The sequence below is a fragment of the Phaethon lepturus genome, unplaced genomic scaffold (genome assembly GCF_000687285.1).
Source record: "Phaethon lepturus isolate BGI_N335 unplaced genomic scaffold, ASM68728v1 scaffold19987, whole genome shotgun sequence".
NCBI lineage: Eukaryota > Metazoa > Chordata > Aves > Phaethontiformes > Phaethontidae > Phaethon > Phaethon lepturus.
The window spans coordinates 15,769-31,957 of record NW_010554289.1 but is presented as its reverse complement, the minus strand read 5'-3'; the positions used below and the strand labels follow the sequence as shown (position 1 = coordinate 31,957).

The following is a 16,189-nucleotide window of genomic DNA, read 5'->3' as shown; positions in this document are numbered from 1 at the left end:
TAACTTTGTGTAGCAGGCTGCATTTTCTGTTGCTTTTCTAGTATTTTTTTGTCACCCTGCAGCTGCCAGTTACCAATCGTGCCCAGCTTCTGCATAATCTCTGGTACAACCCTGGTATAAATAACTGAGAGTAAACTATGCTCAACTACCTATGCCCAGCTGGTGGAAAATGATGTACTCTCATGCATGGGGATGTTACTGTGAGGACCCACAGTAGCTATGAGAAAACCATAGGCTGTCTACATGGGAAAATTAACTGGACTAATTTCTTGGAGTATATTGTGATCTGGAATACCAGCCATTTTAATTGCAGAATATGAGTGAATTTCTAAAGAGAAGTGATCCTTGTAGAATAAACTAGTTTTTAATACATAACAAAGTAACTCCTGTGGAATTGCTTATCACGGGATGATATTCTAATCAGTTTTCCCAAGTAGATGAACCCACAGGGCAGATGGCTTATCCCTTCTGATCCTTGTCGGTTTAGCTGTATATGAATGCCCTAACGAGAACAATATAGGCAAAAGTTAGTAAGAAGTGGACCGAATAGTAAACATATTTAGTGTGCAACCAGAAAAGTTCAAAAATGGTAACAAATAATTATCATTACTGAAGAACTGTGACCCAAATGTGACATAAAGTGGATTTTAAAAGCAGAATCAATCTTTTCTTGCATTCCTTATCTATTTTTTTTACCTGACTAGTAGGCTAACATCTATTTGGCATTAATATATCAGAATTCAGTGAGTTTTGGCAGATAAAATGTTTGATATACCAAGCATTAAAAAATTTAATCATACCTGTTAAGGTTAGGTAATTGTAATGTCTCTAGGATCCTGTAATTTCTCTTCATTTCTATATAACATGAAATTTGTGGGTATGAGGAAAAGACTAAATCTTGGAATATAAAAGTGTTCAGACTCATGACTCATTGTACATAGAAATACCATCACCAAAATTATGAATTTATATATTTTAAACTTTTTAAAATAATAAAATAGTATAGTCCTAAATCTAGGAGCATTGTAACATGAAATTTACTGAAATTACCCGGAGTATTATGCAGGTATTTTCAAGAGATCTGCTATCTTGCAGTCGTGATGCAAGAAGGATCTACAGAAGAGCTCCACAGCAGCCAACCATGTGAGAGCAAACTAAATGAGGGTGCGGGACCCCTGGTTAACAGAAGCAGAAGGACAATGGTGACAGGAGGTGGAGGCTACCTGGGATACAATCTGGGATGCGCTCTTGCCAGGTCAGGAATTGCTGTTGTTCTGTTTGATGTACGGAAACCTAAATGGGAAATTCCAAATGGAGCAGATTTTTTCAAGGTACGTTGAAATTATGTATTTAACAGCAGTGAAATGAAGTTGTACTACTTTTATGCACATTAGCAAGGCTTCCTCTTAAGGATTTTTGATAAAAGCACAATAAGAAGTCATTGTAAAAGGTCCTCAAATGCATAAGTAAGTGATTAAGAGGTAGCAAATGGGAGTCCAGGTGGTCGGTCTCTCGGTGTCACCAGTGAAGTTCTGAAGAGTCCTGTGTTGGGAGTGCCATTCAACGCTTCCATAGCTCACCTACGTGAAGGAGCGAACAATGAAGTGACAAAGTTTACTGCTCAGAAAAATTATTTTGAGTAAAAAGGTGAGAGCAAGACAGGGCAATAAAAGTGATCACAAATGTAGAATGACTGCCATGCAGGGAATGATTGAGGAAACTAGGACTTTCCAGTCTGGGAAAGAGATGACTTGGGAGCGGGAGAGCTCTACAAACTGTGAGTGACATTGCGACAGATAGGGATTGACTGTTCGCTGTCCTTTCCAGTAGAAGGAAGGGCCATCAGGTGAAATGAGGAGTCAGTTCAATACAAACAAAAAGAGGTCTTTTTTTCATGCAGTGAAAAGGTAAAAGGCATGTACAAAGCCTCACCAAAAATTTACTTCCATTGGAGATTACGAAATAGGTAAGCTAAATTAGGCTCAAGAAATCTTCTGAATGAAAATACTTGGAGACTGGAAGAGTATTCTTGGGGAAAGCGTCACATATGCTTGCCCTGTTCTTGCTCTTCCCAGGGCATCCGTCGATGAGCACTGGTTCCTTTTGATCCTTAACAAGTCAAGGAATTTATTATGTCTGCAAAAGAGGGGGAACGAAAGAGACCTCAACTATTTAATGGCTCACAGCTATCTGTGGAGGACAGCGTCCCCCACTATGCCCTGATGTGGGGAGCACCGACTCCTCGCAGCTGCTTCACCCACCCAGGTTTGGGGGTCAGGGTGCACTAGTGCTTTCCGCGCGCCCCTGTCGTCTTGCACAAGTTCTAGCTAGACATAGGGTATCATTCAGCTGATCTTGCCTGAGCATTCAGCATAAGAGCCCTTTGACACCACCATTGGGACTAGAAAGTTGATGGCAAAGCTGAAAGTGATCACAGGATCTTTGTGTCAGGGGCCACTGTGGTGATGGCAGGTTTTCTCCTTCTGGCTACATCGCCACGTGGGACAGGCGGTAGGGCAGGCAAAGGGGGATGGTGACATTGCTCTGCACATGGCTGTGTAGTGGGCAGAATACCGAGCTAAGCAGACCTTTAGTCTGAGCCAGGATGGTTGTTCTTATTTCCAATTTCATCAACAGCTTTTGTAGAATATGGAACAGAGATCAAGTAGTATTGAGGAACCATTCAAAAACCATAAGCTTGATTTGTTAAGGATATAAATCCACAGAATTTGATTTAAATTGGTGGATTGATGGCAATTTACATCTTTTAAAGGAGACTTCAAGAGATCTGACAAATCATCTTCTGAGAACAGTTGTTTTTTTAATAATTCAACTGAGAAACAAGTATAGGACAATTCCCTAGAAAATAGAACTATAGAGTCCTAGTAAATGAAGTAATAAGTCAATTCAGAGATCCGAGCCTTGATCACTGATTTGGAGAGTGCTAATATTGTTTATACTGGTTAGCTGTTTTAGCATTTGATTGAAGGTAGGAAGGGTAAGTCAGCCATGTTTGTGAAATACTTTAGCAGTCTCAGAAGAAAAAAGTTGAGAGTTAACGACTGATTAGATTACCTCTTAATATTACCTCCAGCCATTTCTTTTGTGATTATTCTACCAATTTCATTACAGTAAATTAAATAATATATCATATTTTGAAATATCATCATTCAGATAAGAAAGGTATAATATTTTTATTGATATCTATTTAGGTATGTGGAGTATTATTCATATAGTATTATCTGTTGTACAAAAATGCAATATAATATTCTAAGCACAGCATAGCATTTGATAGTAGATATAGTGTGTGTGTATTCAATACAGTACAGTGTTTGGTAGTAGATATTTCATACAATGCAATTATAATGCACCACTGTATACTAATACAATAATAAATGCATATAGTGTGTACTCTTTTGTTTTAATCTTGTTCAAAACTGTAATTAAATTTATCATGCAGTGTACCTAAAATAAAGCTTAGATGGGCAAAGAGACATTTGTCCAGATTGCAGAAGTCAGATCTTAAGGTGCTAACAGAAGAGGGGTTCGCTCGTATTTGGTGATTCCATGGCAGACAGATGACCCCTTCCTGCCCTGATTTATTGTCCTTAGGGCTTGATTCTCCAGCCCTCAAGCATATGCTGCTCCCATTCAAGTCAAACGAGTTTTGCCAGCCTGCAGGCTGCAGGGCTAAGTGTGAAAATATGCATTATAATTGAAGCCAACAAGAGTCATATTTGTTTTGCAAGAAAATACTAACAAAATTCTTAGTCATGCATTTTCTCCACATTTATAATGTTTTATTTAATGCTAGTTGATATTGTGAAAAATATATCTGAATGACATTACATTTTCATTAATAGCCATAGTTAATACTAATTCTATAAGATAATGTAATGAGCTCTATCAGTCAAAGTCCATTCTTTTCTCATTTTACAGGGTGATGTGAGGGATTATGATGCAGTGTTCAAAGCATGTGAAGGAGTTGACTGTGTTTTTCATGTGGCTGCATGTGGAATGTCAGGATTAGAACAAGTAAGCACAATTTTCCTAACATTTTCTTTTGTTATTCTTGTGAAAGCAAAAATTTGTCTGGAAATATGTAGCAAAAAATGTGGTTCTATGATATTTAGGTCACAGAAGTTAGTTATAAAGGTCAAGTCATCCATACAGGCAGTAAGAAGGGAGATATTCCTTAAATAATAAATGTCAAAGCATGAAACTAATGTACTACACAAAATACTCTAGAAAAATTAGATCATAGATTTCAGATCTTGGATAAGAAGGTATACCCTTTTTTGCTAATCTGAAGAAGTGTGACAATATTGCTCTAGAACTAATGTTGATGCGTTTTCTTCTTGTGAACTCATGGTCATGAGGAAGCAGACTAGCAACTCAGTGTAATTATGCTAAATAACAGTGATATTCACAGAGGGTGTTATCAAAAAGTCATGAAACTACTAATTTATTTCCAGGAACAGGACAGATTGCCACTGGAACAAGAATTTGTGAAACCTTTCAGGGAGCATAACCTGTAATTCCTGTTTCTGTATCATGGATTATCTGGGGTGCAACAAAAAATTAAAGCATTGTAATTTCCGTTCAGAAGCATCTTATCTTTCATTTTTCAACTTTTTTCACACACTAAGACAATAAAAATGAGAACTGACAGAAATCACTGTATGTCAGAAGGACAGAGAACTATAACACATACATCACATAAAGGCCACAGCTGTTCTAGATCGGGCAATTGTAACAATTGTATTGTGAATGTGACTTATTCAATTAATTAGATATTGTGCAAACTCTATTTCTAGCTTCAAAAGAAAGACCAGATTGAATCCATAAATGTCGGAGGCACAAAAATAATAATTGATGGTATGTACCTAGATTTTCTTCGCATCTGAACCAAACCATGAATTAAAAAAACTTCTAATTGGATGTTTCCTGTGTTGATTTGGCAGTAAAATGAGGCTCTTCTCTCCCTCCTTTCAGAGTATGATGTAAAGCTAGGTGTGCAGGTCCCATTAAAACCTGTAGGAGATTTGCCACTGGTTTGAATTGCGGATAGGTTTTCAACCTGAACTTCAGTCCTTGACAGACCAACTTAAACTCTCCTCCGTGTACTGGTTATTTTTTTCCTTTTGCTCCATGTAATGGAGAAGCGTTATCCTCTTTCCTCATAGAAATAACGTGAGAGATACCATACTGTTTGTTGTGTTGTAAACATTTGGTAGCAGGAGCCATCGACATGCTAAGGATATTTAGCTATTATTTTATCACATTAATCTTCTGTCCTTTCTGATCATCTATCTAAATGTGATCTCTTTTTGTTATGTACTGATTTTTAACTACTGTCTCTAGAAAATGTCAGTAGATTTCTTTCTGTATATTCGATTCTAGAAAGAACATTTCAAAGTGTATTTTAAATACCAAAGCTACTTTCTTTTTGTTTTCCCTCAAAGACCAAAAGGCAAAAAACAATCAAAAAGCAAAATGGCAAAAGCAGTTTTGATTTAGACCCATTTTCGTGCAGCCTCTGGGTTACTGTGTATTATTACTGAAAAAAGCAGGAATAATTAGAGTGAAATGGTAGGCAAGTAAAACTCTAAATGAGTTAGAGGGAAGAGATTGCCACCTATTCCCTTCTTCTTACCCCAACCTCTGAACCCACAGATATATGTGATGTCAAATTTCCATAGGCTCCCAACAAAGCAAGGGTCTTGGGAGGAGCTGTTAATCTACATTTTAATAATAGATATTATTACTGTATTTTGTTCCAAATATTTACAACACAGTAATTACATTTATTATTTTCAAAATGAGCCAACTGCTCTGTAGATTCCAAAAATTCCTGACTTTGAATATTAATTCACTTAAACATTAGAAGTATTGTTAAATCAGAAGGAAATTCATGTTATTCAAGTTTGCAATGACATATATGCAGCAGAATTTAGACATAATATCTTAACACTGACTGGAATCCATAATTAAGACTTTGTTTTGTAAATAATATTAATTTCAGTTGTATCTAATGTCCCATTGATTATACACCAACAGCATATGTTTCCTGCTAACATGTCGTTTATCGCTTACGAACAGATTGAGACCAACGCAGGTTTGTCACACACCAGAGCGAGCTAGCACATTTTCTTATATGACTTTACTTACCTGCACAGGCATCCACAAAACTGTGGTGCAAGAAGCAGTACTGCTTACTGCTCGCTGCTGAAGTAAGGGCAAAAATAATGGTCCCCAGTCAGGCTGTTCTCCACAGTACTACCCCTACAGAAAGAGGCAGGGAGTCTTCAGTGCTCTTTGATCACAAGAAAAGTTCATACTCATCTCCTTTTTTTCAATTGGTAAAACGAACATGTTTTAAGAAGTGTTTCTGAAGTGAAGGAGGAATTTTTTCCCCTTGCCAAGACAATTCCTCTGTCCAGCTGATCACTAGAATCCAGTAGTGATACGATAATTGCGGGTACCTAATCACAGAACGTTTGGTAATGTAATATTTACATAGCAGATATTTAGGATGAAAAATTCCAGCTGAATGAAAGATAATATTATATGTTAAATGGTAAGTTAATATTAAAATTAAAAGATTACTTTTTCTATAAATATGTTTGTTTTCAAAAAGAGAAGCTGCCCATTCATATGTTGTTTCTCACTCTTTATTTTTGTTTTAAAATGATTTATTTTGTATACCATTGTAGTCTGCAAACAAAGAAATATCCCTAGACTGATATATACCAGTACAGTGAATGTGGTATTTGGAGGGAATCCTATTGAAGAAGGAGATGAAGAAACCGTGCCATATTTTCCACTGGAAAAGGTATTTTGTTCATGTGATGGCATGGCATTTACTGTGCTCTAAAGGATAGATTATGTGAAGGCTGTTCTGAGAGCAGAAGCTGGATTACTATAGATCACTTCAAATTCTAGGAAAGTATTTTTCATTAATGAAAACTGAACCATGATCAGTGAAGAAATACTCAAATCATAGTGGCTTTAATCTGCTAGAACTAGCCAGATTTCAGATGATAAAATACCTAAAAATGGCTAAGAAAAGTGGAATGTGACATTTAACAGGAATATTTTAAGAGGAAGGGCTTTCAGGGGACCATCTGCTATGTAAATACTGAATATTACAGCCCCCGTCAGCCTTCGCATTGAAGAATAGTGTTACATAATCAATTTCTACATCTTTATTCAGATGCATTTCTGCTGCTTTGAAGTTCCCAAACCATGCTTTCTTGCTGCAGGCCAGGTGGTTGCCATCACCTCAGGGCTGCTCTGAAATACCATTTCCTTCTTGACTGTCATCATTTAGGAAATATTTTCTCGCTGAAATCTGAAGCTCTGTGCATTCTGGCCACTCTTCCCATTTGTTCTTTCCGGCTCCCAGCACACTGCCTGCGGTTAAAAGCTATAATTTTAGGATGTGCATCCTGTGTCCAGGAATCCCAAAGAGGACTGACGACTGCTCTGTTGGCGCCTCCTGAGATACTTGGTTGGATGTGTCAGTTTGTGCACAGCACCTCGGACTTCTGAGAAAGCATTTCAGGAATTTGCAATTAGTTGCATGTGTCTGAGCCCTAATCATACGTTTTCTCTAATGGTGACCATGAAATAGCAGCAGCTATTGCTTGTAGGTGGGGCGTAGAGGGAGGTGGAGCAGGTGGATTGAGCCACCTGAGAGTAGAAAAATTTTCAATGGTGGAATTTTATTTTTAGGTATATTTTTCAATATAAAGCATGGCAATGCAAAATTCAACAGATACATAAATAGCCTTGTGTGGATGAGTAACCACTAAACCAGCATGTGCTAACTGTGTCCGGAATCCTATTGTTTAAATACACTTCGGTGCAATTTTTAAAGTTAGTGGTAAAAGATACAGCTGGGAGAGAATTATTTATAACTCTGCAAGTAGTTTCAGTAAGAAATTGAAACATTTTTAGGAAATTCTGAATTTTTAATTTCGAATTTAACTTACTGGTTTTTAAAAAAAATTCCAATTAAAAATTGATGTTTTTCCAAGATAAAATTATCTGATCCATGACAACATTTGGCTTGATACTGATTTTTCCAGTACATCCAGCACACAAAAAGTGAGTTAAGTAAATACTAGTGGACTTAAATTCACTCTGAAGCTAAACTTCTGCAATTAAAATGTAAGTCTGGTAAGTTTCTTTGTCTTAAAGTATATATTTGCTACATCTTGTTGTTATTTCTCGTTTGGTTTTACTCAGCTGATGTCTATAAGCTGTCTAGATTTAAATGTTATCAGACATAAACAGTAAATTTGCCTTTACAGATGCAATAATGTGATTAAAATGTTGATCATATTCTCCTTTTCTTTATAGCAATTTAATCATTATTCTAGAACAAAGGCAATTGCAGACCAAATGGTTCTTGCTGCTAATGGAACCTCACTCAAAGGTACATATAAAACATTTGGGTTTTTCCTATCATTAGTAGTGCTAATGGGTATTCCATTCTCTGGTTACTCCTTTATCAACAATTAGTATACTCTAAATTAACTGAAATAAGGGTTTCTTTTGTTTGTTTCTGCTCCTCCCTTTGGTGGATGATTAATTTTTTTATGTGTATACCCAGACAGATATGAGGTTATATGCAAATAATAGATGGGAAAATTCAGAAATTTGAACCTTACTTCTTTAAATCATCTTAAAAGTTTACCCATTTTACAACAGATACAGGATTTGTGCTTTTATTCCCCATTCAGTCTATCATGTCGTGCTTCTCTGATAATACCAATCTCTAAGCACTGTCCCATAGGTCATTCTCATAATCCCCAAAGGCTTGCAGGTGTCTGGCAAGAATAATTGCAGTTTCTTAAACAGATTGGCAATATCAGGGTCATGTTGACTTCTGAAGTCACACATGCATGAATAGCTGCAGCTAAAAATCTATCTGTGCATGGCAAGGGAAATACCGACCTTTGCATTTACACGCATATTTTGCTGTTGCTGCTGATTTCTCTGAACTAAAAAGTTGGCAAACATAAATTAGGTGGAGATTCAATTTTAGAATCCTTGATTAACTGCTGAGCAAATACACCTACCCACATAAAAGGTGCAATTGTGCCTATTCTCAGGAGTCAGAGGAGTCTACTTACTGATTCACAGGCAGAGCGTCAAGTATACATTTTGATTTAAAATATTCTAACGAATTTGAAAGCCTCTGTTTAAGAGACCTCTTCCATTCCTTTGTGATGCCCTTGAGCTGCAAGTGGGCAAGGTGTCTAAATATAGCAAATTGAATGATCTTCTTCCAGCATTGCATGTGTCTGCAACAGTGGACAAATATGTACGTTATAAACTTTTATCTATAATAAACAGCAAAAGTCAATCAAGCAGGAGGCATATCTATAGGAAAGTTTGATCTGTCCTGTCCCTGTTCAAACTCTTCTGTGGTCAGAGGGGTTCAGTTTTTCAGGCTGCTAAGCTAGGGGCTCTCACTACTATTGAATTCGATTTTATACAGAAATGAAAACAAGTTGCTGGGAAGCCGAATCACATAGGACGGTCAGACTGATCCTTTACTTTCACAATGTAAAATTCAGACAATATATGTCAGCCATGTATTGATGTCAAAGCTATCTGAAATTCACATTTTGTTCTCTCTCCAAGGAGGGGATAAGCTCCATACTTGTGTGCTTCGTCCACCAGGCATATATGGACCAGAAGAGCAGCGCCACTTGCCACGAGTAGCCGTATGTGTTATGTAGTCAGCTCTGGAGGACACTACAAGTAGTTGTAAGGGCATAACACGAGTGGAAGTATCTTGATTACAGTTCTTAACAATTCCTCCAGGAAAACTGTTGTGAAAGCTTGGTGACAGGTCACATGAGGCAAGATAACAAATAGCGTGATATGAGCATTGCAATGCTCAACTGAAATGTCAATTCTGCAAAAGCTGTACTTTTAAGAGAAAATAAAAAAATGCAAGGCTGAAATGGCATGGTAGAAGAACTAGGTTTGCATCCCTGACTGTTTAGTCGAAATGTTTTCTTTTAAATATGCACTTTAATTTCCGCCAAACACTGTAATGTCGCCATATTTTACCACTGTGTATCAGTGCAACAGTTCTTGATTTATAAAACCACCAGCTAGTTGTTTTTTTTCTTGTGATGCTGTTCTTGTGCTGTAATTGTACACAAATACAGCAAATTCTAAGTATTCAGGCTGAGCCAAAATGAACACATTTTACTGCGTAACAAAGGAATAATGTAGTTATTTCACGTTTTGTTTTTCTACAGGTAAATATCCAGCGGAGACTATTTAACTTCAAGTTTGGGAACCATAAAGTTCAGATGAACTGGGTTCACATAGGAAATCTAGTACAAGCTCACTTACTAGCTGCTGAGGCTCTCACCTCTGAGAAGGGTTACATAGCTGTAAGTAAACAATATAAACACTGTGTCCCAATAGCTTTAGCTCTCAAATAGGTTTAATTTTTGATGTTTTGAGATCAAAGGTTCTCCCAAAAAGTGGTGTGCTAAATTCTGAAAAGTGGTATGTGGCTCCACAAGCACGTGGACAGTGCAAATGCAAATACATTCTGCTAATATTTTGATGCTGGTTTTTTTCTGTTTTGAAAATGTATAATTTCCTGTTTGATTGGAGGAAATAGTATTTTTAACCAGGTTAATATATTCACCATCGTACAAATCTGTATATTCTGTTATTCTTTTAAAAATAGAGTCTGATTTTAGACTAAAATTTACAGCATAAAATTTACAGCAACTATTCTGAGGCATTCCAGTTTAATTTTCAGGGTTGAAAATTCCAAAAAGAGATGTACAAAATTAATGGACAATTTTAAAAGGTGTTTCTTTTTCTTCTACTGGTTGTAACTGCAACAACAATCTGAGGACTGTGAAGCATTACAGAACTGACAGTGTTGCAGCAGCTGCTACATTCACAGCTCCCGAAGGCTCCAGCTTCATTTATATTGGTAGGAACATACAGACAACAGGTACAGATACATCTGAACATCTCTCCATGTGCTGTCAACTAGTTAAGTGCTTGGAAGCTATGCGGCTGTTTTAGAATGACATAATGCCCAGGCTCCCAGGGTCTGCTCGGGTGCTCGGGAGTTCGTAGTGCCCACAGCTGGATAGACGCCTCACCCAGAGCATAGCTGTCAAGGAAGTATTGCCTGCACATTTAGAAGGCTCGAAGAAGATAGACTGGAAGCCAAAGCGGATTCAGGCACGGTGACATGCCCCACAGAATGTATATACTAAATTTGTTTTAATCAGAAAATTAGCCCGAGTTGGAACTTGACCTCAAAAAGCAGTGTTTATTAAATGCTGTCAGTGTTGCCACTTCTGTTGGACTCATGAAGATAATTCTGCCCCCTGACCATCAGGAAGATCTTAATGTTCTAACAGTTGGGTTACTACGTAGTGAAATCAAGCTCTGATCTACATTACACCACGGTTAATCATGATTAGCTCTACTACCACCGTGGGGTAACGCAAAAGTACGAGACACATTTGAGATCACAGTCCAATGAAGGTAGCTTGCTGAGCTGATTTGTGTACATTCACTGTATGCATGCTGGCGTGTTATTCATAAAACCAAGACAGATAGGTAGGTATGAGAGAGAAAGAAAATGCCATCCTATGTGTAGTGTTTTTTCTAATTGTTTTTCTCTGCTTCTTTGACAGAGCGGTCAGGCGTATTATATACATGATGGTGAAAACGTCATATTTTCTGAATGGATAGTCCCTTTAGTATGTATTGCACATACATGTAGCTCTAATGCACTGTATGGGCCCTATTCATATCATTAATTAAAAGACCATACTAGCTAAATGAAGTTCAGTGCACATTAATTACTGAATTATTTAACACTAAAGCCAGTCCTGTTCTCCCTGCATATCCCAAAGTTCCACTGGCTTTAAGGGAAGTTTTGGATATGCATAACTGTGGAGTTTGACCCTTGTTGTTTTCAGAGAATTTAGCTGAGAGGTATAGAACCTGCTACAGAACAGTAGCATTTCTGTAAAGCAAGCTCACGGTGCATGAGAAGTCCTGCTATTAGCATCTGGCAGGCCTTTTATTGTTTCTTTCTTTGTTCTGCCACCAACTGCAGCACAAAAGGGAAGGCCATTTAGAATCATACCTTAAAAGCTAAAAAGAGGCAACAATATATCTTCATAAACATCAGGCTGGGATTTTAGGAACATGCTAAAGTTTTGATCCTGCAACGCCAACACAGAAAAGACTTTCAGGAAAATGACTGCAGTAGAACGATGGGCCTGTATCTAAATGTAGTTAAGCTTACCCCGTGGAAATAGCATTGTTTCCCCTTTACCATCCGATTGCATTTGCAGGGTGGGAGGTGGACACCCAAGAATGAGTAGGGGGTTTCAATTGCGTTTCTTACTTCCAGTATTGATAGGAATATTAACTGGAAAAAAGTTTAGATACATGTTTTATCAATATTCATTTTTCCATTTTCATGCTTCGTTGACATCCTCAATTTGATACAAATTCTCAGCTATTCTTTCCTTTTATACCACTTCTAGTTTGAAAAATTAGGCTACAGGAAACCCTGGATACATATTCCTGTTCTCCTGGTTCATATAGCAGGTAAAAATAATAAAATACGTACTAATCATTGTGCTATTTATTTTTTAATTTGTTTTCCTATTTCTATAAAGCTACGTAATGGTTTTATAAAATTCAGGGACCCAAATTGTAGGAATTATGTAACATAACATTATTCTAATTAATAATAACCGCCTACGGCATTTGGCATTATTTATACCAGATAAAGTTTAAAGGCTATTCATAAACTGAGTCCATCATGTACTTCATAAACACCGCCTTCTACCACCATAATTGCATCCTCTGATATCAGTAGGAATTACGGGATGTGCAATGTAGGTATTTTCTCAGTTTATTGTTGTACAGCTGTCTCTCTGAGTAACTTTCTGTTTCACAGCCACTGTGATGGAATATCTGCACCTGATACTAAAGCCGGTTTTTAGCTTTACACCTTTCTTGACAAGGAATGAGGTAAATATATAAAAAGAGAGAATGTTTATATATTTCTGACCAAAATTCTCATGAAGTACGTGATACGCCCTTTGGATGGAGACAGGATCGTCTGCATTAGAGCTCTGTTTTTCTGCTCAGGGTGCTTCCATTCAGGGCTTACAAAGTCATTTTGTAGCCTGATTTTTCCATGCCATCCTGGCCACCCCTTATAAAATCATCAGAAATTAATCCTTACTTGAAGATGAGATGATGCAGAGAAACATCCTAGAGGCGCAAGACAGAGCGACAGACATGGAGCTGGCACAAAGAGGAAAACAGGCACCGCATCATCATTTCCAATGAGCTGTCCTATGCTGTGGAACTACTTGTTAAAAGGAGGTAGTCCAAGAGTACAGAGCAAGAGTCTGAGGTCAAAGTGGTAGCAGTTATCATAATACCAGGCTAGCCAGTAATTAGAAAGTCCACTAAAAATAATTCTAAATTGGAATTAAAAGTCAGTTTTCTGAAAAAAAAAAAAAAAACAAACTTACCAAACTTCTGGACAAATTATTTTTTATTTAATCATTATTATGATTTATAATATAAGCCAGAATGCTTTAACTAATCTGTCATCTAGTCCTTACTGTATTGCAGCATGTAACGTAATAGGACACTGAAGGGACTTGAATGGACCTCATTAACTTCTGCTGTAGCTTTTCAGTTCTTCCACAGTTTATCTGTCTGGTTTTTATACTTTTTTCCACGTTAGTTCTATATCTGAAGCAGAAATCATTGAGACTGTGCAACTGAAGCACTTTCACAGATACCATGTGTTCAGAGGTGGGGGGTACAACTCCCCCAAAGCGCGCGTTTCCCGCTCCTCAGTGCGCGTTTCTGCGGAGTCGAGAAGCCGCACCGCTCTCCTCCAGCGCACTCCCCCAGTCCCCGTGCGCACTTCTGCGTCCAGAAGAGCCAGTCTGAGGGAAGTGTGCTGATCTGTTACATGGGATTTCCTTAGTCCTTTAGCTCACATTCACAAGTGAGAAACGAGTGTCATGAACTCCTTCTGCACCCAGTCCACCGAGCTCTGGCTCTTTACCTGTCAGCTACCTCAACTCATTCTGTTAGCGCTGGACAGAATCTGACTCCAAAATGTATATGTTTTTGCATGTCTGTCTGTCTTCATGTTTTTCATTCTATTGTAATATCATTGTTGACATATTTTCATCCAAGTTATAGAAAATCAGATACTAAAGTCACTTCCATAACTGTCCTTTTGGATTTTAGGTGTGGAATGTTACCGTAACTCACACTTTCCGAATAGACAAGGCACGAAATCAACTTGGTTACAAACCGAAGAAATTCTCATTCGCTGATTCTGTGGATCATTATCTTAAAACACGACCTACTTGCCAAGAAGATCATACATTCCTTAAAATGGTGTTTGCTTTTGGCATTTTGTTATGTTTGATCATTCTTTCTTTCTTCTAAAATCGAGTAACTACCCACCTGTTCCAGAAAAACTGATTTTGTTTCTGAATATTCATGATCTGGTCATAGTACATTCCTCAGTCACTATGGACTTCATTCTTATTATTATGATGATGATATCTCTCTGATTTCATTTAAAAAAAAAAAAGAAAACCCACAAAAGTGAAAACACAGGACACATCAGGAAATGTTCCCAAAGGACAGTGCAGGGTCACAAAGTCAACGGAGGTCACCACTAAGAGGTGCAGGAATAGTTTTAATGGATCTTCATTAATGGATTGCTTCATGCTGAGAATGATTTCCAAAAAATGGTAATTTAGGAGGGTGAGAAGTTGGAAGAAGTAGGACTGCGGTGCTGTAAGAAGTCCAGTAGCTCCAATGAAGAAAAGATTGACTAAGCAATTCCTCTGATGAAGCCACTGCTACAGCTACTGTATGTTAGTAGGAGGAATAACGAAGACCTGGGAAATAGTAAAAAATACGACAAGTAAATATTTATAAATAACAGGTGGTGAGAGGACTGAAAGTCATGTTTATGTAAAATAGTTTTATTGTTCAAAAGCTTTGTAAAAATGTAATAAATAACATTATGTGTGTTTGTAAATCAAATAATATCCTTTCAATGCAACAATAAATAACTGAACCCAATACTGTTTTTAAGGAGTCTGTGGGAAGGGGGAGGGAGGGCACGTAAGACCTCGGAGTTCAGCAAGCTGTTACCGCTACCACGCCTTGTAAACGAAGCCAGGTCGTGCTATCCGAACTCCTGTACCGGCGCTGGCACACCGCGCTCAGCAAATCGCCACTTCGGGGGAGCGGGCGAGCCATGCACCAACACCTGCGTGAGTTCATAACCTCCTCTTCTCCCCCTTCCTAAGCCTTGCGTGCGTTGTCTCTTGGCTGGATTGTACTGCCTGAGCCACACGTGCTGCGTGTGTGGGGGTGTGCTGCGTGTGTGGGTGTGTGCGCTGCATGTATGGGTGTGTGCTGCGTGTGGGGGGGTGTGCTGCGTGTGTGGGTGTGTGCGCTGCATGTATGGGTGTGTGCTGCGTGTGGGGGGGTGTGCTGCGTGTGTGGGTGTGTGCGCTGCATGTATGGGTGTGTGCTGCGTGTGGGGGGGTGTGCTGCGTGTGTGGGTGTGTGCGCTGCATGTATGGGTGTGTGCTGCGTGTGGGGGGGTGTGCTGCGTGTGTGGGTGTGTGCGCTGCATGTATGGGTGTGTGCTGCGTGTGGGGGGGTGTGCTGCGTGTGTGGGTGTGTGCGCTGCATGTATGGGTGTGTGCTGCGTGTGGGGGGGTGTGCTGCGTGTGTGGGTGTGTGCGCTGCATGTATGGGTGTGTGCTGCGTGTGGGGGGGTGTGCTGCGTGTGTGGGTGTGTGCGCTGCATGTATGGGTGTGTGCTGCGTGTGGGGGGGTGTGCTGCGTGTGTGGGTGTGTGCGCTGCATGTATGGGTGTGTGCTGCGTGTGGGGGGGTGTGCTGCGTGTGTGGGTGTGTGCGCTGCATGTATGGGTGTGTGTGCTGCATGTATGGGTGTGAGCTGCGTGTGTGGGGGTGTGCTGCATGTGTGGGTGTGTGCTGCGTGTATGGGTGTGTGCTGCATGTATGGGTGTGTGCTACATGTATGGGTGTGTGCTGCATGTATGGGTGTGCGCGGTGCATGTGTGGGTGTGTCGCGC

General features: G+C 39.0%; 1 protein-coding gene across 1 annotated transcript; it reads left to right on the top strand.

Moving 5' to 3' along the window:
- The first annotated feature begins 1,100 nt into the window (after positions 1 to 1,100).
- Positions 1,101 to 14,511, top strand: LOC104624446 (putative short-chain dehydrogenase/reductase family 42E member 2). The gene is made up of 11 exons (XM_010291813.1): positions 1,101 to 1,331; positions 3,940 to 4,035; positions 4,818 to 4,878; positions 6,717 to 6,835; positions 8,368 to 8,443; positions 9,658 to 9,740; positions 10,287 to 10,424; positions 11,703 to 11,768; positions 12,567 to 12,630; positions 12,986 to 13,059; positions 14,308 to 14,511. The coding sequence occupies exons 1-11, from the start codon at positions 1,101 to 1,103 to the stop codon at positions 14,509 to 14,511; spliced, it is 1,212 nt and encodes a 403-aa protein (XP_010290115.1).
- Positions 14,512 to 16,189: the final 1,678 nt, after the last annotated feature.

Bases quoted from the DNA above. Each gene is read 5' to 3' on its own strand.
- LOC104624446 (XM_010291813.1), top strand. From the start codon at position 1,101: ATGCAAGAAGGATCTACAGAAGAGCTCCACAGCAGCCAACCATGTGAG. The intron at 6,836-8,367 runs GTATTTTGTTCA...TTTTCTTTATAG, and splicing joins CATATTTTCCACTGGAAAAG to CAATTTAATCATTATTCTAG. The intron at 10,425-11,702 runs GTAAGTAAACAA...CTTCTTTGACAG, and splicing joins CTGAGAAGGGTTACATAGCT to AGCGGTCAGGCGTATTATAT.